The 22,504-nt window shown below is 36.0% G+C and overlaps 1 protein-coding gene across 1 annotated transcript in view; it reads right to left on the minus strand.

The window, feature by feature from the left end:
- UGGT2 (UDP-glucose glycoprotein glucosyltransferase 2) overlaps nucleotides 1-22,504 on the minus strand; it is a gene marked incomplete at its 5' end in the record, with an annotated part of 86,258 nt that overhangs the window by 61,537 nt on the left and 2,217 nt on the right. Inside the window, 7 exons of the mRNA XM_084512106.1 lie at nucleotides 1,684-1,783; nucleotides 5,461-5,561; nucleotides 7,093-7,171; nucleotides 8,230-8,326; nucleotides 9,843-10,017; nucleotides 14,232-14,344; nucleotides 15,087-15,217. Of these exons, the coding sequence (XP_084368232.1) occupies nucleotides 1,684-1,783; nucleotides 5,461-5,561; nucleotides 7,093-7,171; nucleotides 8,230-8,326; nucleotides 9,843-10,017; nucleotides 14,232-14,344; nucleotides 15,087-15,217 (796 nt within the window). The remainder of the gene's footprint in view (nucleotides 1-1,683; nucleotides 1,784-5,460; nucleotides 5,562-7,092; nucleotides 7,172-8,229; nucleotides 8,327-9,842; nucleotides 10,018-14,231; nucleotides 14,345-15,086; nucleotides 15,218-22,504) is intronic.

Genomic DNA, 22,504 nt, shown 5'->3' on the forward strand with positions numbered 1-22,504 from the left:
ATGAAAATACTATGACACAAAAATGTAGGTAATAAACTATGAAGTGAAAGAAACTCTCAGAGGAATGCTATATTAATTTGTTATGGTCTAAAGAATCCTTCAATTCTTAAGGAGGACATAATATTTAATTTTTATTTTCATAACTGTAGTTCTAGATTTTTATACAGCATTTTCAAACCAAAATTTGCATAATGAAAAAATTGTTGCTTTCATATCTAAATGTAAACAGTTCTGAAACAGTACTATTATAATACTCAGTTATCTACGGTAATTAAGTAATACATTTTCATCTCCCTTTTTATTTTTATTTTTATTTTTATTTTTATTTTTATTTTTATTTTTAACTAGTATTTCTGATTGTACAGGTTAAGTGTGATTAGATTACTGGGGAAATAGATGTAGCGTACCATTTTTAGACAATGGCGCTTTGATTTAAAATTCTTGTGAATGCAGACCTACTAACTTTTAAACTTATTTAAATATTTGTAATCTCTCATGTTAAAAATAACAGAAGAAATTATGCAGAGCAGGAACTACAACTCCCCATTTAGTAGTTTTAAAGTCTTCCTATACTTTTACCCAGAAAAATAAAAATAAAATATTTGTAAATTCTGCTCTAGTGCCACAACTGCATGTCAGGAATTGGAGTAGGATGTAACAACTTAATGAATTTTGAAATCAGTGACTTAAATGTCACCTGGAATACTTTGAAATGACTTTTTTTCCTGTCATTTAAAGAACAGAACTGGCTTTGCAGTTCAACATTGTGTACATTTCCATTATTTTGTAATAAAAAGATGCATTTTCTGATTGCTAATCTAAGTGTAAACTTGTACCTTATCATTTCATAATAATTATGTTTCAGGCATTTTAGAACTTTTTTTCTTTCTTGAAACAAAATGCAGTTTTTCCATTACAGTGTTGATTTTCACTAACAGATAATCAGAGATGATAATGAAACATAACGATAATTAAACAAGAGTTGTAAAATATGAAAGCACACTGAGTTAAGAACCATATTTAGCATCATATTTAATTCAGTAATTCAAGCAAATACTGCTGATAGGATTACGTGAAGAACTTATTAAATGTAAAGGAAAACATTTCTCAATTGCAGTACAATTGGCTTACAGGAAGGGCAATCTTTAATATTAGTACAAAGGGAAATGCTATTAATTTACTTAGCATTTACCTTGATATTCTGTTAACTGATCTGTTATGGGAGACAGATCTTCCCCAGTAAGAACCCTAACATACAGTAGCCATGGTTGTATCTTATCAGCAGTGTTGTGCTTTGAGCTAGTGTGTGTAGATCCCCTATGAAATTAACAGAATTTTGCCTCTTTTGACTGCAAGTAGATTTGCTATTAATTCAACAGAACTTTGCATCTGGGAAAATATAATTCCAGAAAAGCCCAGAGGACTAGGTTTTCAATAATAAGTGCCTGAAGGATTAGGATGCCTTCATGGCATCTCACGCATCAGATGGGAAACATTTAAGAGACCAATCATGAGCTCTCCCAGGAGTTATTATCTACTCAATTAAATTGTCTGGAATCCATCTAGTGAGCTGTAAAACATGAATATCTGACTGCAGGATTTGGCTGTAAATCTGTATTATTGTCATTAAATTCAAACACAAACATAAACACAGTATTTGAAAAACAAGTATAAATATCATACCTGGCTCTTATTGGGAAGTTCTGAGCTATGTCTTTCATCACCTTTAAGGCATCATAAGCAGGGCTAGACATAATTCGAGCAGCTGCTTGAAAACTAAGATCTGAAAAAAAAAATAGTCTGGAAATATCAATAGTGCCTACAACCAGAAAACGTTTCCATACACACACATTATATTTTTTTTTATGCCTCAATTAGACATTATAAAAGATTATGAAGTAACATTATTAAGGTTGAAAAGACAGGCCCTTGAGAAGTTGGAAATACTAAAATCAGGGCTTCTCATACAATTTCTGCTTGGCTATCTTGAGCATATTGTACATGTAATTTCTAAGTTTTACAAAAACACATGGAAAAAAAATAGACAATTAATCACATGCTACTGTACAAGTATCACAAGTGTATGATGCTGAAACCTAGACACAGACCAACCCACAGCAGCCTGTAACTGCAGCCAAAAAAAAGATCTTTCCAGCTCCAGGACTTCACAGGATTTTCTGGGTGCAGATATAATAAATCTAAGAAGGCTGTATTAAGCAGGTAAGATGTACAAACATCAAGAGTTTGCAACATTTTCTCAGGAACATAATACTGAGACTCCTGAAACAAGGACTGTGAAATTTCAGTTCCTCTAAGTATCTAGTGCAATTTTTAAAGGGGATATCCTTTTTTCCCTCTAGTCAACAACTTTGACACTGATAGGTAAGGGAAATAATACACTAGGTGTTTCCATCTACTTTGGATATACTGTGACTAACAGCCTCAGAGTAATGATGCTTTTTCCCATTATTTGTTAGTTAAGATGCCTGGACAGAAACTGAAGGCCTCAGACGACTCAGTTTGAGGACAGTGGATGCCACATATAGTAAAAAGAGCTAGGCACAGTCATTGAGGCTGCTGCCTTGCAGAACTCTGCACCATCTTTCTGAAGCAGGCAGGAATTAAAAAGCAGCCTGAAGAAAAGAGGACAGCGTGCATTTCAAGTTAGCCTGATGTAAGATATATCTTGTTTAGGAAAAAATAATAAAAAAACTGAGTTTGAGAGGTGGATTGTTAACTAGAAATTTCTTAATACTTACAACAATATTCCAATAGTGAGATCACTGTTTTCAAAAAGAGCATTTCAGATCTCTTTCAAGAGCCACATAAGCTGTGATCAGGTGAGGCAATACCTAGTTGCTACTGTTACTACAGATAGTGATGCCTCACCTGTTGTGCACTTAGGACTTGCACTGAAAAGACCATTGCATACGCCTTCAAAAATTACTAATAATTTCCATCTAATGCTGAACAGCTTAGAGTACAAATTTTCAAATCCCGCTGAGGAAAGCGGGTATGTCTTTGTACCTTCCTGGTTATCTCTGGTCTGGGATGTGCACTTGCAGACCTCCCTGTTGTGGTACTCAGCACAGCTGAGACAGCAGTGTAGGGCACCTTGGGAAAAGAAGATCCTGAGCTTAAAGCAGACCTCAAAGTATGCTTTGAAAGCTAATGAAGCACTAGAGAGTGAGAGGCTATTCACACAGATAAAAGAATGAGTTATTAAAGAGAATACCAAATTGATACTCTGCACATCATTCTTCATTATGAATAGTAAATCTAATTACTTATCTAAAACATACAGCTCTTAAATTGGATTCTTGAAGGGTGTTTAGGGTCACTTTATTAATAGAAGTATGCCCCCATAGCTGAGGGAGTTTTAGTTAAATTTGGCTAGATTTTTACTTGGAGGCTGGCTAAAGGAAATTAGAGAGTAGCTGAGCTACTAATGCAGCCTGTATAATTATTCATGGAGAACGAACAATAGAAAGTAGTCATGTCGGGATTAAAAGCATCAAAACACTTGCACCTTACAAAGAGGAGGCTGAAGGTCTTTGAGAAACGTGTAGATGTAGAACTTAGTAGCATGGTTTAATGGTGGACTTGTCAGTACTGTGTTAAAGGTTGGAACAGATGATCTTAGAGGTCTTTTCCAACCCGAATGACTCTATGATTCTACCTGAAAAGGCAGTGAATGTACTCACGTACTGTCAGTTCCTTTGGCACCAAACAAACAGCATCCATCCCAGTGCTTGACTACTTTCAACACCTGTATGAACTGGTTGCTTGGGGTGCAGAGCCAATTTAATTTCTATTTATATAGCCCTGATACCACAGAAAAGACCACCACTAGGTACAGATCTTATACTGGCTTGTGAAGGTAGGCAGTAAAGGGATCAAAGCTTCACTACTGTTTCTGCTTGAACATCAATAGAGTAGTATTTGATCATGTAGAACTTTTTAACCAGACAAAAAGAGAATTTTCTTTTTATTTGCACAGTAGATTTCTCTGGAATTTATTATTATTATTATTATTATTAACCAAGGTAAATCCTATAACTGAAGGGGAGTTATTTGGTATAAGACTGCAAGCAAACTAAAAATTATCTTAAATAGCCAGTTTCAGACTGCATATGGCTAACAATCCCCATAACAAAATCTTGAAAGGAAACTGGAGAACAGATGATTGCTCAGTCTCCTTCACTAGTATGAAGGCAAATCATTTTTGATTCGGTTGTTGTTTAACAGTGAAGTACAGATAAAATGTAGTTGCTGAAACTTAAGTGTCATGACATTTTAGGGACCTTAGAGTAAGCATCTTGGCAAACTTTCCACTCACCATTTTAGACACTGCAGAACATCTGCACGGAGACCTACAGGACAGGCCTATCTACCTGGAAGAGGTTAGATTCTGTAGGAAATCTAACAGCTACCCATAGTTGAAGATATGCATCCCACGCAGGACAGCAGAAACGTGGGAAATAGCACATTCTGTGCACTCATGGAAGACACAGCTTCACACTTCAAAATTTCTTCCTAAATCTTCCTTTTCTGATTTGTTTTAAATGTAAATGTATTCAGAAAGATGAAATATTATCAATATATTGTTTCCATTGGCATATTAAGATGTCTTTTAGGAGCAATTACATTAACATATAAAACAATAATGACGAAAATGGGCACAACATTCTCATTTTTAAAAGTACTTGCATACTTTCAATTAAAAAAAAATCTCTAAGCTTTGCTGTCATCTTCTTTCATACTCGGCATGGGAGAGGTCTGATAGAAATAGTTTATGTGCTACAATGACACTACCTCGTAATCGTAATGCATGGTGCATTCTGAGAAATAACAGGGCAAAAATCACCATTTCAGAGGGATTTATAATTCTCTTCTACAGCTACAGAATGTCCTCTTGTAGGTCATCAGCACAGGAACTGCTCAGAAATCATCATCTCTGTATTGCTCTCCTTTGCTACACAAAGTTTTTTAAAGCATGTTCTTTTATCTGACGTTATATTAAAAATGTATGTGTGTCAACTCCACCACACTGATAAAAAATAGAATTTATAAATGAAAGAAAGCAAAATGTCTTAACTGGTATTTCTTCAATGGTCATGTCAAAACATTATTTTTTTGCCTGACCCCTCACGTACAACCCTGAAACTAAATTTAATATCTTAGATAACACATCAGGCAGAAAACGGTGCAATTTAACTTCCGTCTTTAAAATCAATAAAGCTAGTTCTGGTTCTCCATCATATGAAATGACTTCAATGTTCCTTCAATTTCTCTCACATAATACTAGGAGAAGATACAAACATGTTCTCTTTAAATACTTGATATAATATTGTTTTTATGAAACTATATGTCTCTTTTTAAAACAGCTTTTATTTTAATGGTGATACATCAAAGGAAAACTGAGAGCACCATGCTAATTCAGAAAAATGCAATACATACCTTGTAACTCCCAAACCTTCAGCGGTTCCATGTTGTTAGTAGTTTCAATTAGATGCTTTTTAAACTCTTTCAGATTATTTTTCAGATCAGGATGCATCTGTCTGTACCAAAACATTTTAAAAATGAAGACAAATTAATGACATCCAGAAATGCCTGCTTTTATCTACTGTATTACACACAGCTGTAGCACTATATCGTTATGTTATCAAGCAAGAATTAAATTTTTAATTCATTCTCAAAACACAAATGAGGATTTGGGATGCGAAAAGGGTGATTTGTGAGGACTAAAAGCCTGTTAATTGCAAGGAAGAGTTCAATTGGTTTGTAGTGATCTGTCTTAAACCCTGTCACAAATATCTTGGTGGAATAAATGAACTCGAAGTCTAAATAATATTGACACAATGCAGCTGTAAACAGCAGTAAACTTAAAGTTGTTATAAGCTCTACAGTTAGTTTACTATAGCATATTGCATGCTTAATTAAATATTAACTATACTATATATGAACTGTAACTGAAAAATAACAGAGCTTGTTGTATTATCCATGAAATATATAAGCAAGATATTGTTTGTATGGAATGAGAACGCCTAGTTAGAGACCGTTTTTTATAAATTAACATCACTGACAAAATCAAGCTGCTGAGCACAAAAATCACTGGTCAGGCTTGAAGAAGAGCACAGTGCCCAAAACCTTGGATATCTTTTTCCAAAAGATAATTGGGCAAAGAAGTTTTGAGGGGAAAGACTTCTTTCCCCTCAAAGACAAGACAAAGAAAGACAAGATACCCTCCAATAGCAAACAATCTCCATTAGACTTTTAAAGACTCTTCTACAAGAAATATAGAACAAGAAGCAAACAGCAGCTAAAAACAGACATTTAAAACATTAAGACTAATTTTCATAATATTTCATATTTTATTGTAGATACTAGGAAGTTTCACAAGGAATTCCTTCTCCTCCCACCCCCCAACAATTTTTAGCTGTTGGAATATTTCTATCATCTAAGGAATGCTGCCTTTTATCGGAAAAGGGAAAAAAATCACATATCAAGACTGTTGTTCTGGGATTAAAATACAATCCAGGTTCCTCAAAGAAAGAATACTCACTGAAAAGGGAAGTAAAGACAGAAAATTCCCTTTTTACATACTTGTAACACAGTCCTAGAAATGACAAACTAAGAAGACACTAACAACAATCATATTTTCCTCAAAATATCGCTCCTTAAACCCAAGAAATGAGTAACTATTCATCTTGAAAACACCTTATGTGGCTACAGTTCATGGCTTGCTATTTGTTTTGATCTGTAATTATCTGAAAACAGAAATAGCAGCAACTGTTTCCCATAGGATACCATGTTGACATGTTTGTATCTAAGTTTTTGTGGCTGTTGCTCAGAGGAAATTTTTTACTTAAAAACAAACAAACAAACAAAAAAACAACAAACCCCACAACTGTATAAATTGTAAGAGAATTAGAAATCAAAAAGCAATAATTGAAATGAAATGAATAAACAACTGTTTAGCAAATATAGTCATTTGCAACATAAATCTTACTTATTCTATAAAAGACTTTAATTTTGGTTCAGGTTCCAGAAAAAAATGCAAAAGTTTAATTATATCTTATGTCAACTCACGTTAACTTGTGGAAAAGAAATCCTTGGACATCACTTTCTTCATCATCGTCATCTTCCTCTTTCTGTGTGTCATTTGATCCTGAACATGCAGCACATATAAGCAATACACAAGAAAGTTACTGAAGTATCCTGCTGTATAATTCCTATGAATTATAAAACTGTTAACAGAAATATGCAATCTGAAAGTTGTCATTCCCAGATGTAATTTCAATTAGATTTATATCTTTGCATTCACATTTTGGCATCAGAATGAATCACTTTACAGAACTTAGCAACAGTGGAATTATTTTTAAAATATAATTCATCTGATGTTTACAATTTCAATATAAATTGCTATGGTTAAATAGTTCACTTTCCAAAATAGCCATCTCTCAGTTTGATTAAGTGGGAAACTCTTATCAGCCAACTAATACCAGATTTATGCTTGAAAAACATGATGCCTTTAAAGTGCTTGAACCTCCAACTAGCATTTGATGCAAGTGAGAGATTTGTTTATTTCCTTAAAAAAAAATAAATCTATTTTTGAAGGGGCTCCAAGGCTATTAAACCATAGTCTTGCCAAAGCATAGATAACTGTAAGTTTCTTTAAATCTTGCAAATCTCCACACAAAGTAATTTTTCTGTGTCAGAATGCTACAGCTTCTGTTTTCTGTGGTGTATGTCTCATTTCAACATGTAGGAACATATACTGACAACAAATTCTATGATCCTATAGAAGAATGTAAAGTTATTTTTAAAATTAGAAAAATTAGAAACAAATTCAGGAAAAAAAGCAACCGCAAAACACTAATGTGTAGTTATTGTGATAACTACCATATTAGAGATGCCAACAAATATAAAATAATTGAAGAACAAAAGTTAAGCAGTCTTACACTTATTGAAAGGAGAAGAATAGTTTACATTCTGAAGTACAGCCACAGATAACAATAATTACAGGTTAAGTAATGAACTATGTTCTAAGCAGAGTTGTTCACAAATGATCCCATGCATTTTAATGTCTTAGTTCTTAATGTCCAAGAATTCCTTGTGCAAAAATAAAGTATAACTTTCAAAATACTACCAACTTCATAGCTAAATATATTTATATATTTTAATAGTAACTCCAATAAGATACCATAAATGTAAAAAACAACATACCTTTAACCTGTGTATCATCTACTGCTTTGTATTCTGTGCTCTTTATTGCAAGTTCTACACCATATCCAGATAAATACATTTTCCTGGAACTTGGTTTCTGTTGGACAGTATTATTTTAACAGAACAAAAACAAAACTTTAAAAACTTTATCTTTATATTTACAATACGCAGTACTGTAACTTTAACATGTTATGCCAATAGTAACTTAATCTTTCAATATATGATTCAAAGCATGGAATACTACATCAAACAAAATAAAAGTCATGCAAGGCATATTGTCAACCCATTGAGGAGGTGTATATAGAAAGTAAGAACTTCTTTTATCTCCTGTAGAATATAAAAAGGCTGTCAAAATAGTAATTCCCTCATATAATATTAGAAGGATTAGAACAGCAGAGCTGGTAGCACCCTATACAATTAATTACTGATGCTTAACAATTCACATTTTAAACAATTCTTATATCCTTTTAAATTTGCCAGACTTTAGAATGTTAGGAGGAAAGTATGCATCAGGCTGATACCTTCCAAAAGTTTTGCTGAAAGGATCAATCACTTTCTATAAAGAAGATTAAGAATTATTATTAAGGTATCACAGCTAAAAACGCGTTGCCAATTTTATTAATAAGATCAAATGTTTCTAACTTTGGAGTGGAAGTCTGACATTCAACAGAGTAATTACTCATATGTGAAAAAGTGCCCTAATCTGCCCAAAATGCAAAAAAAAAAATCCCTTCCCAAAATGCAATTTGCACATGTGCAGCAACAATATCTTGAAAGCCTTTCGGCTTCAAGATAAAAAAAAATATAAAAATAGACCACAGAAAGGCTGTGTACCTCTTTTACTCTCAATACTCCCTCTTCTGGCATATAATGAAAAAATGGAGGGAGAATCAGTCTCCATGGGAGAGGAGCAAGGAGCATGGAGACCACAGGTATTTAGTTGGGAAAAAAAAGTGCAAAAAAGAAGAACTGAAAGTTCAGTAAAAACTACAGCCCTTACAACTTAGAATTTAAGACTGACTTCCTCCAATTCTCTATTTCATTCCCATAAGCAAACAGCTCTGAAAGTTAATCTGCAAACTAAAAAGCTCATTTCCCTGAAATGCCTGGTCTACATAAATCACAGCAACCTCCTACTGCATCAGATTATTCTTGCATTAGCTGCACTATTTAAGAGCTGTACTTCGAATATGAATTACAAAAACCTTCTGAGAATCAAAACAAGGAGACAACATAACTCCATGTACTGGTATGTGTCTTGCACTGTCACGTTTCAGGGAGTAAGTTAGGGAAAACAATCAGCAACATTATGTTTAAACGTTAAATGTTGAAAATACTGACACTGTGGAACGCAAATGCCACAAAAGTGACAGCCTATGCTATTGTACTACAAAGAACATGAGTTTATACTTAGTTTATGTAAATTTACACATAATTAATTATGATTAATAGTACTTATTGATTATTGATTAATGATTAAAGATTAATTGTGATTAATATTAACACATGATTTAGGCAAATTCAAAAACAAATGTATAATGCATATTGTGTCAAGAAAAATAAAGATAAAATACTAACAGTTTATTGAATCAATGTTAACTTGAACTGCATACCTGAACATAATGTCGGAGAACGTAAACAATTTCCTCCTTTTGCGCCTTCTCAGATAAAATCTTGTGGAATTTAACAAAGTCTTTTGTACCTATTTCTGCATAAAGAATAACCACTGGGCCATCCTCTTTGAGAGTTGGGAATTTATGATCTCCCTTGAAAAGATATGGCCTGGGTCTGGTTTCAAAAACAAATAAATGTGTTACAACATATGCAAAAGTGAAATAAAACCTGGCACTTTTTGTACTTCAAAATTGAAAAACAAGTAAGGGCTTATATGCTAGAGGTGTACTAGCCATGTAAAAATAATCACAAAATAATCACAGTTGCTCACAAAAGGACTTACAAAACCGATTTTCAAATGAAAGTCTCAAAAACTGAAAAATCAGCATCAACTATAAATAATTTCAATGCATTATATCAGATTGAAACATCAGCAAAATAAAAAGCAGAGACATTTTGGGCAACAAACAGTCACAGCTAGAACCTTTCAAATAAAATGACACTGTATCTGTTAGAGATGTACACAGCAATCGGTGAGTAACAGCACAGTAGAGGGATATTCAGTGAAGTTTGAGAAAGCTGCTCACACATATGGAAACTAAGTGGGGTTATGCTTCACTTCCAGCATCAAGCTCGTATAATTTAGATAATTTTGCAAATTTTGATTGCACCTACCCTCCTCATTCAAGGCCATGACGCTTCCTACACCTGCAATAAATGAATTCTTAGATGACTGCAAACATCTTTTGAACAAATAGGGAAAAGGTGGAAAAGTAACAGGCAAATACAACTGAGCGGTATTCTCAAGGTGCTAATTATTGATGAGTACATTTATTTTTTAAAGTTGCCTTTGTATAGTCACACTGGAAGAATCAATAAACTCTTTCCAAACCTCTCCAAGGCAAGCTCAGAAACTCTAACCCAACTTACCCTGCACAAATGTGTGCCCTGTAGCTACACACTCATTCAAACATCATACTGCGAAGTTGTGAGCAGAACTCCACATGCTGCAGCTTCTGTGATGCAAAGCTTGGGAATATCTTCTATATAAAATCCCAGAATAATTTACATTGGAATGGATCTTTGGAGATCATCTGCTTCAATCCCTCACTCAAATTGGGGACAATTTGTATGAGCTTGCTCAGAGCCTTTACATCAACATCCTATGTAAGCTTGGTAGGTATGCAATCGGAGACCACATTTGCAAGGCAGACACAAAAGGAGGGGCCTGGCTTGAGAATTAACTTGGGTGTGTGCAGCCATGTGTTGCAAAAATATCAGGTAAGCTTTCTCATGCTCATCACAGAACAGAACAGACAATGCTTCAGATTCCTGAAAAAGATGACACCTACAATTCTTCATTAAGTTCAAGAGCAGATGCAGATTTGCCCCCACTGAAAGCTTACATACGGGATGTGACGTCTGAAACTTCTCATACCCAGAGAGACAACTGCCAGTCATTCATTGGGCGCTGAAAACCTGAATCAAGGGAGCATCTCTTTTCTTAACCAGTCACTTAGGAGAATGAATCATGATCTCAAGAAGTACCAGCTGCTGTCGTGACTTTCCTGAACACTGACGGCCTCTAAGAAAGCATTTCACATGATAATGACCAAGCTTCACTAAAAACTTAAGTGCTGCAGTGAAATAACACAGCATTGGGCTACCATAATCACCTGGAAATTCATAATTAAAGCATTCAGCCCTTGCTAATCCGAGGTAAGCCTCCGTTTTCTGTTTTGCTTTGACACTGAACAGCAGTGAGGAAGAATCGATTCTCTTACTGCTCAAAGCTAATACATTTATTGACATGCGTGATTCCGTGAGAAGGCTGCCTGAAAGGGAAGGAGCAGCAGTTAGGCAGACAAAACTGATAAAACAATACATGGATGTGGAGTCCAGCACTCATTAACCAATTACTAGGGTAGTGAAGGTGGCTATGTGCTTGCCTAGGTAGTTCCAAAACAGTATGCGTGACTCGTCAGGTGTGTCAGCAAGAGCCCTAGAAATCCAAGCGTTGTTTTCAAGATATGCCATCCCAACCATTTTAGCACTCAAGATCTTCCTTTCAATGGTCCACAGCCTGAGAGCAGCCCATTGCAACTCCACACAAAACACTTCCTACTGGAGCCATGCAGCCCATTGCCACGTAACTGAAACAGACCAAATCACAGCAGCTGCTGCATAAAGGAACGGCTGAAGCAAAATTTGATCTTGACATGCAGACCTTGTCCATTCGGGCTCTCCTGAGTCCAAACTGCCTGAGACTTCCTGGATCTCAGGCTGAGCTGATGGATCTGCACAAAATAATGCCGCAGACTCTTCTTTCTCTGCCACCGAGATTTGAAACTATGATCCCTAAAAATAGAATATTTCTTAGTGTTCCCGTTCAATACTGGGAACTTAATGACACAACTGAAAGCCTAGCTTAAGCCTGGCTTAATTGGAAGATTCACAACAGACAATACTCCCCGAAATAAAATACAAAGGAAAACAGATTGAAATAAGAACGGAAGGAGCATAGATTAATAAACCAAAAACATCACTTTCCGTGAAAGTCACAAGAAAAAGAATGACTGATTTAGAGGAACCAGCAGTGAGATTGTTCCATATACCATGATGTACACCATACAGAAAAGGGAGAGAAAGTAGCACAGCCCTACCTGTATCACTTAGGCTATAAGTCTCCAGCACAAGTGACTGAGCATACGCTACCCAGAGTCTATTGTTTCCATATTGAAAGCAATATGGAAACAATTACTTGGTAGGGAACATATTTTTCTTAAAGTTTAGCTCCAGGAACTCTAAATATTGGAGTGACTCATCTATTTTTGGGCTAGGTATAAGGAGAGGAAGTTTAACAAGATTTTGTTGCCACTGCTGAAGGTTGTAATGTGACTTGTACACAAAAAAAAATACCCAAACCAGAAAAACAATTTAATACAAAAAACTTAAGTTTTCCTGTGAGTTTTTAAAATTAATTTAATGATTCGTAGCAGTCTAACTCTTTCAATTCTGAATACTTTATGATTCTTTTGTTTAGTATCCTGATTTTCCAGAATCCTGTCAGTTTGAGAAAAATATCTCCAGAAAGAAGAACGTGCCAAATCCGCTTTAAAGAAGAAGTATATTGTTATAGAAGAACAGTATATTTAGGCATTGTTGTAAAATGCTAAGGTTTCATAACGCCTTAATAGATCACCAGAAGAATTCAAATGATTTTAAAAGCCCAAATATAGTACAAATAATTTATGTAAGAAAATGAGAGACATTTGTTATGCAGAACATAACAGTTAAAAATGGGACACTGCAGATGAGACAGTAAAATCTTTATGCAAAAACCTTGGTTATCGACTAAGTAAAGGACAATGATTCAGTAGGTTGTAATTATATCAATGACTTAGACAATACCATAAATCACACATGTAGAACATAAGCCCGTTTTTAGAGGCAACCAGCACCAAAAAGACAAATTTCATTATTTTCCCTCAGTTTGTATTTGATAGAAAGAAAAATCCACGTGTTATGGACTACTAAATCATCTTTTCATAGTAGTCTTTATACATATCTCCGTGAAGTGTCTGAGGGCATGAACACGAATGTATATCATGATAACCTTGACCATTGCAGGATGAAAAAATGAAAAACCAACCAACCAACCAACCAAACAAAAAAACAAACACAAAAACAAACCCTACATAAAGGTTTTGAAAAAATATAATTCTGTTTTTATAAAGGTTAAATATTTTGCTTTCGTTATTTTTGTTATTGTTTGTTATTTTGATAGGTTCTACATGTTTTATCTCAAAACCCAAACTCATTCTGGACAGATGGTAGTTTCCACAGGACAAAACCTGCTTAAAGTCTGGATAGATTTAAAGTCTAACACAAGGTAAAGAAAGTTATGCCATCTGTGGTAGACTTTTCTTCCACTCTTACATTCCGGAAACCCTCAAATACATTGGCATTGACAACACAGAAAGGTCTGTCAGTAGAAGTACAGACTCTGATGCATAAAATGGTAAGCTTGTACAGAAACAACACTGTAAACTTCACTATGCCATAGCAGAAAAATTGAAGAAATACAAAATTATGCATGGGGTTAGAGGAGCAAAGCTCTATGGTTTTGTTTTAGAAGACTATTTTGATTCATAATTGATGAATTTCTGTAACAGAAAGTGTTTAAAATATTTCAGAACCAAAAGTAACTGTTTCAAAATAATGTATACTTTAAATGGGTATGTCTTTAAATATGCAGTAAACCGGGATTTATGGACTTGTTAACATCAAGTATGTAGAATGCAAAATTCCAAAATACTATATGTGCTATAAAACGTTTTCTTCTTTCGTAAACTATTTTTCCTCTTAAAACAGATCATTAAATTTACCTCTTAGTAGCCTTCTTCAGAAGCTTTTTTATTTCATTAGTCTTACAGGTGTGCTTCTCATGGATAACCACAAATGCACTGCAGCCTTCTGGTGGAGGTTCATCAGCTGCAATCTAATATTTCAACAATTATACTTAACCAGAATACTTTGATTGCACTTCAACTTAAACTCACATCCCTTTGATTAAAATAACTCCACAGCTGCCATTGAGTTTTGTTTCTAATTAAGCCCATTCAAAGTTGTGTACATGTGAAAGTAGTAATGGAAAATATTAAAAGATTGAGACCTTATAACCTTTGTAAGAGTTAGTCTATCAAATAAAGTCATGTTCCAGAAATCTCAAGTCCCTTTATGTTCTGTAAAAATGGGGCTGAGAAATATCCTCCACAAGCATAAATCACAGACTATACTCTGAGGCATTTTTAATTTTAGCAGCTATCAGTATTTAACTATTTGATCTTTCAACTTCGGAAATACCATAATGAGAGATATGAGAAGTCCACTAAATAACAGATCTAAATGTCTTGAAGATACAAGAAATTTCCTACTTTGGGAATGTCTGAATTTCCACGTGAAAATTTAAAGCAATGCAAAACAAACAAATCAACCCACAGCTGAGTTTTAAGAAAGAACAAACTATCCATATACAACTATCCATATAATTAAAAACAAAGATTTTTTCCTCACAATAAAACTGGCTTATAAAACATCACATCCTACCTTTTATAATTTGTATCAGGGTTGACTACAAAAAACACCTGCATGTATATTACTGAATTGTAATAAATATTATTTACTCTGAAGCCAAAATACCACATCAATCATTTACCAAATATATCAGATAATATACTCACCTGCTGAAACATCTGAACAGTTGGAGAATATGCCCGTATGGAAAGTGCAAACTTCAACAGATTGATTTGCAAATTGGATAAAAATTGTCCTGCTTTCTTCAAGATTAAATTGTAGTAAGAATGCTCTGAATCTGTTGAAGAAAAAAATACAAAGTTTTTGTATTTAGCCTCTAATGGTGTGGCTTATCTATCTGTGTTAACATAATATTTGTATATTATGCTAGCACTGACAGGCAGTTCAGAAGTCTTCAGTGTTGTCCACCAACAAATTGTTTTCTTTACCTACAAATTCTCAAGGCTTAATGTAACACAAATGAATTAAAAGTGAGCAGAATAGCACTGGTTAACATCAAGTCATTTTCAGCAATTAAAAAAATCTACTCAATACAATAATACCTCTTTGCAGTCCCATATGGAAAGTCTTGAGCAGAGCTTAATATTTCAAGCTTATGCTAGCCTTTTAATGCAAACTTTTAAGTTTATGTTCAACCGGCGTTATTTTTAAAATGATTTCCTCACATGTAGTCTTGGACCACTCCAATCATTCAGTTTACATCCATAAAGCTCTTCTACTGGCAACATTCTTCGGTCTACTCTCACATACCCTATTTCTTCCCTGGAAATGCATTATAAACAAGAGTACGAGAAGGGATATAAGTGAAACGGTTTCCCATCCCCTACCCCTCCCAGCAATCTCACCTTCTCAAAGCCAAAATCAGGACTCCAAGTAAGAATGGAAGGTGGATGGAGTCTGGGAACAATGGAAGTTATAATAAAGAACTGTGGTGGTAAATAAAGAGTATCCATTTATTCTTCAGGTGGAAAAAACATAGAATCACATTATGGTTTGGGTTGGAAGGGACCTCAAAGACCATCTAGTTCCAATCCCTCTGCCATGGGCAGGGACACCTCCCACCAGCCCAGGCTGCCCAAAGCCCCATCCAGCCTGGCCTTGAGCACCTCCAGGGATGGGGCACCCACAGCTTCTCTGGGCAGCCTGCGCCAGGACCTCACCACCCTCACAGTGAAGAATTTCTCCAAAATATCTAATCTAAATCTATTCTCTTTCAGTTTAAAACTGTTAAACCTAGTCCTGTTCCTGCACTCCCTGATGAAGAATCCTTCCCCATCTTTCCTTATAGGCCCCATTTAAGTATTGAAAAGCTGCTTTAAGGTCTTCACTGAGCCCTCTGATCATCCTCATGGCCCTCCTTGGACTTGCTCCAACAGGCCCATGTCCTTTTTATGTTGGGGGGGCCCAGGAGCTGAACACAGTACTCTACATGGGGTCCAGGAGCGGAGTAAAGGGGAAGAATCACCTCCTCAGCCTGCTAGCTACACTTCTTTTGATGCAGCCCAGGACATGGTTGACTTTCTGGGCTGCACATAAATATTCTCATGCTTTCCTTAGGCATGTCAGTGGAAGAAGCATAATTACTCTTTTATCAAATTGAGAAAAATGCCAGTATCTGTTAAGGAGTTTAAGGAATAATAAATCAAAAGTCTGAACTGGGCCAAGTTTTCTACGTTGCTGTATATGATATTCTTGAACACAAAGTTGAGGAACCAAAGCTTTTACCATAACAAACATTGTGTACCATCGCTGTTGTAGAGGTTGGTCTTCCACAGTAGGAACAGCTGAAACATGCACAAAGTAGTCCAGAATGGACACTGTGGTGAAAAAAAATCTAAGTAATCAGCATGTATTTTACTTACATGAATAGATACTACCTGTAAAATGCAGTGATTCAGGATCTTTTTCACCTAAAATTCAAATATTCTCCTATAAAGTTGAAAATTTGCAGCAAAGAGAAAGCAAGTTGAGGGGGTAAACTATTGTAGCTGTCCAGCTTAAATTTACCTATGTTGTTGGTCAACATCTTAATTTAAAAGTGTTTCTTCTGTGAAAGTGGAATGATTGTCCCAGTGGGAAATCACTCTAGGGGTCCAAAGTGGAACCATGCTAGACCACATACCATAACCCTAGAGGCCATAGTTTTGGAATTGTCCATCAACTGAGGCCAACTCTAGATGTAAATAAACTTCTGAGCCTTGCAAGTTCTGATGAAAAGGATCCCTTGGGAAGGATCAAAAAAACAAACAACACAAAACAGAATCTGGGATATTAAAAAAAAAAAATACAAAAACACAACTTGGAGAAAAAAATTGGCATCTGAGCATTCACCATTCTGATGCCAAAACACTAAACAACATCCTTCTACTCTATAGAGACTGCCCAGTCTTTTACTGCTCCTGTTCAACAGCAGGATTAAAACATTTTTAATCATAGCTTCTGTGATACCCTGAATTTTCTTTGCAGGATTTCATTCATATTATTATATAACACATATCTGCTAGGCAGTTTCCTTCCTACCTTGTATCCTTGGCCATGTATTGTAGAATACTTGTCTTCATGTCTCTCTATTCCTTTAATTTCTGAAGTTTCTTAAGTAATGTCCTGGTACCATGGCATTCAAAACTGTCTGAGTTACTGAATTGTCTTTTCACCTACTGTTTGTCCTAGCATTGGGCAATGCTTTTCATATACAATGATGAAGTACTTCCTATCCTCTTGCTTTCCTCTTTACAACCCCTACCCTTTTGTTCCTAGAACCTCTAGGATCTTCTTTCTGCCTTTTCCTCCTCCCGAAAATTAATTATTTCAAAAGACTCAGTTTGCTGTTATTCACTACACAAAAAAAAAAAAAAAAAGTAGGATTACAAAAGGGCATGTTCTACATTTCCAGGAATATGCCTTCCTGTAAACTGTGTATAAACATTCCTGTCTAACATTAAATTAATTGGACTACTTACATTTATACTAAAACTGCTGGCTTTATTCAGACTACAGTCTTAGCTCTTTAAATTTCAGCAAGATAAATTAATCCACATCAACAGCTATATGATCCATCTCACGCAAAAACCATTTTTTTTAAGTTTATTATATACTTCAAACTATTTTCACATAGTATTTGCTCCTTGATACTTGACAACTGCTTGCCCTTCAGGCACATTTTTAACAACGCTCTCTGCTAAAAAGTAGAAGCCATGATAAATTTTTAGAATGTTAGAGGCAACCAAGGAGAAACAGATGTTTTGGTCATAAAATGTTTCATGATGGCATATTACCATTAAATTCATTAACCAAGTTGATTAAAAAATAACTAAATGAGATGACGTCGATGGGATACAGCTCCCGATTTGAAACATCTAAATGCATGTGTACAAGCTATATGTCTGTAAACTGCCATCCCAGCCAATATAGTCTAGCAGCCAACAAAACATGAAAAGCTATTTAGGTTGCTCTAAACGTGCCTAAATTTGTCAGCTGAATAGCTCTCTAAACTCCTATAGCCAAACTGAACTGAACCGAACAACAACTGAAGCTTAGAAGTAGACTTATATTTATCTACATTTATCATTCACAGTCTCCAGATGTATTTCATATCACAAGTCGATGAAAAATAATTTAAAAAGAGGGAGAAGACCAGGTCACAAAAGGAAAGCAAAGGTCTTTATCATAGCTCCTCAGACTCCATGCAAATGAGCACGCACACCACAGAAGTAATCTGAATATATGCTGGTGCCCCACAGGAGAATTGAAAGTACTGAGGCACAGAAGGCATGGAGAGTAACTATAAGGGACCTAATTAAGTCAGAAGAGTACAGGGTGATAGGTGTATTGTTTTGAGGGACTGGAGTTTGGGGATTTTTTCAACTTTATACATGTGTATATCTGTATCTATAGATTACTTAGGGAAGCGGAGAGCTCAAGTAACAGCAGTTCCAGCATCATCGGCCTGTCAAACCCCCATGACATTCAAGAAACACACCAGTATATATGGAGTACTTTATCGCATGGTTATTATAGAAAAATGCCGTAACTGTGTTATTTCCTCTTGAATCTATATGGTTGATATGGGCATAAAAATACTTATCTGATTTAGTAGTGAATAATGGTGATCTAATACAGTGTGCAATGATTAACCTTCTATATCTGCAACAGATAATTTGCATGATTGTTGTTTATATGTAATATATTGTTCTATTCTTTTGGAGAAAACAGTTTCCTTATTAACGTCTGTGGGTTTTTCTTTGTTTGGTATTTACAAGGTAGCTGAACATTCAACACACAAACTAAACCACTTAGGAAGACAGTAAACACTCAAGTTATTATTTGTCAGCAGGGAACTAGCTCCTTACCTTCACTCTGTATTCCTAAATTAACCTTTTGAGATATGAAAACAGCACAAAGTTTAAACTGCAATTTAAGTATTTTGTAACTGTGCTGTTTTTTTATTATTTTCACAGCATTGAGTTCTTTATTACGTGCAGCCCCGAGCAGCATCACTCCCATTTCCAAATTTTCCACAAGATGAGAGGCAAACATATTGCATATTAAGTAAACATGCAGAATGTTGTCCATGCCACCTGAAGACCTCTCTCTAATTTAATACAGCATATCCCATAATCATCCTTTTTTGATATTTTTCATAGCTGATGATCTCAACGATGCCCATGTTGATGTGAGTACTTATTAAAAAATGTTGCAACAACTAAACTAACCCTACAAAATGATGTAGCAAATTCCACATACATTGTTCCCACCAAATTTGTTTAATTTCTACAGACATGACAGCTAAACAGACTATTTATAGACCAAATTTTCTACAGCTAAATACTTAAGTGAACAAATTAACAACTGATGTTGATTTGATTATTCCAGATTTAAAACCACAGATTTCACGGACTGATAAGCAACAGGTTTGAAATCATCCAAGGAATGACTTAAAAAAGCCACCATACTTGATACTTTTCAATTGTCTCTTGGCTTCTCTAATACTTTGTGACTCTTCTGAAATACTCAATAGTACATTGGGATATAAATCTACCATCCAAATCTTCTATAAACCCAGCTTTTCAGCTTGAAATCTAGAATTCCTTTAGCTTCTAGGAATTTTCTTCTGTTTGAAATCAACGTATTATCATCCATCTTACCTAGTTTTGATACATCAAGTATACAACTGAAAAGTCATTCACCCCAACCAAGCCTTTTTAAGTCACCTGCTTTAATTTGCTCAGTTTTTGTTGCATTGTGAATATTCCTCTATGTCTTTTGACATGTAACAGATAAGAAAGAGCTTGTTCTATAACATCCAGAGAACAAACTTCTCCTCAGAGGTATACTACTGTATCTCTCCCTGTGCCACTCCAGTGTCTCAGTATTAATATTCTTTACTGGAGCTGACCATTTTATATCAGATGCCTAATGCAGACTTCTCTACTGAAAGTGTCTTAATTATTGCTGGATACGTATGATACTCATAATATTTCTGTTTCACACTTAGGATATTGATTTCAGTAAGACCTTTTTTAAGTTGGAAGAGTCAATACTGATGTGATTTGGTCATTAAATAACCACTTTCTCTTCCTCTAAAATTATAACTTTCCGTCCCCCTCCCCCATTCACAAAAAGCACTGGTTTATTATACTACCTCAACTGTGAATTAACTTTTAGGAAACCCACACCTGGTGCCAGAACTTTAAACTTTCCTGCACTATAAACATAGGAGTTTGTTGATCATAATATCAAATATACACTTACCAATAGTTTTATATGCTTACTTAAATAAGTATTTTAGTACATTCTTAAGGTTCCCCACTACCATCATCTAATCCTCCTGCGTACCCTGCTGTTAGGCAGCTGAGGATATGAGATTTCTCCTTACCCTTCTCTTCAGGATGAATGAAACCCATCTCTCACCCCTCCTCTTAAGTCTGCCCCAGTTCCCCAACCACTGTGGTGATCCTCTCCTAGACTTGCTCCAGGATGACAATGTTTTTAGTGTAATGGCCCAAACTGGCCCATTACTACGGAGGGAGTCTTGCAAGTGCTATTACAGTTAAATAATCACTTTTGTCAGCTGGCTGTCTACACTCCTGCTAACTCAGCACAGTATGTAGCTGGCTTTCACAGGCACAAGAACGCAACACAATGCAGTGTTGACAAAGATATCCAGCTGGTTCTCAAGAACTGCTTTCTAGTCAGCCAGTGCCCCACTTGCACTGTTGCCGAGGTTATTCCAGCCCACGTGCAGGAATCCCTAAGTGCCTTTGCTGAACTTCCCGGTATTTCTGCAGGCCCATCTCTCCAGCCTGCCGAGGCCTCTCTAATGACAGCTCTGCCCTCCAGCTTCTTGATTTCTCCCAGGTTTGCACCATCCACAATCTTGTGGAGGGTGTAATCCACGACACTGTCCGGAGCAATGATAAACACATTAAAAACCATTAGTTCCAAATATTCGCCATAAAAAGGCCACCAGGAGACAGCCAGAGGTCAGGCTGACCTTATTTCCATTTTATGTGTCCTCATGCCCTTGCACAGAACAGTTCTGAAGGCTCACTGTCCTCAGCGATTCTCTGGTTTTGCTTATACTTCTGACTATCCCATTTTCACTAGCTCACGGAATAATTATTTTTTTCCCTTTCCAGTTTACATCCCACACCTACAATCACAGTTCTTTGTACACCATCTACTTCTACTAGAAGCTTTCCGCAAAAATGAAGGGTAAGAGGAGAAGGGCAGTGAGAAAAGAAAGTAGAACATCATGTTCTACTCAACACAAAAGCACATCATGCAATCATAAGCAACAAAGTGTTGTTTACCATGCTGCTCTCTGTTCCTTTCCTCGTAATTTTCGAAGTCTATCAGCTTCTTTGAGCATTGCTAAGCACTCAAATAATGCTCTCAGTGACCCATCCACAGGGACGTGACAAACTGTTTTCGATTCATATTCAGTCAGTCATACTTGCAAAAATGTGTTGTACCTTAAATTCCTTCTCCCTCCCATATATATTGCATTCTGAGCATGATTTTTGTCATCTCACTGACATTACTGGCATGGTCTTCATACAACTTGTCAGCCTTTGATTGCTAACATTAACATTCAATTTAGTTAAAACCTCACCTAGAGGCAGGTCCAAGTGATATAGCTCCTCACAATCATGCCTAACAAATGCTACTATTTTGAAGAGCAAATGAAATAAGTGCCTCAAGTACTGTGTTCAGTTTTGGGCCCCTCACTACAAGGACATCAAGGCCCTGGAATGTGTCCAGAGAAGGGCTACAAAGCTGGTGAAGGGCCTGGAGCACAAGGCCTGTGAGGAGCGGCTGAGGAACTGGGGGTGTTTGGTCTGGGGAAGAGGAGGCTCAGGGGAGACCTCATTGCTCTCTGCAGCTACCTGAAAGGAAGCTGTGGGGAGCTCGGGGTCAGCCTCTTCTCACAGGTAACTAGTGATAGGAAAGAGGGAATGGCCTCAAGTTGTGGCATGGGAGGTTCAGGTTGGCAATGAGGAGACATTTCTGCTCAGAAAGAGCAGTCAGGCACTGGGACAAGTTGCCCAGGGAGGTGGTGGAG

This window comes from Aythya ferina (genome assembly GCF_964211825.1).
Source record: "Aythya ferina genome assembly, chromosome: 1".
Taxonomy (NCBI): Eukaryota; Metazoa; Chordata; class Aves; order Anseriformes; family Anatidae; genus Aythya; species Aythya ferina.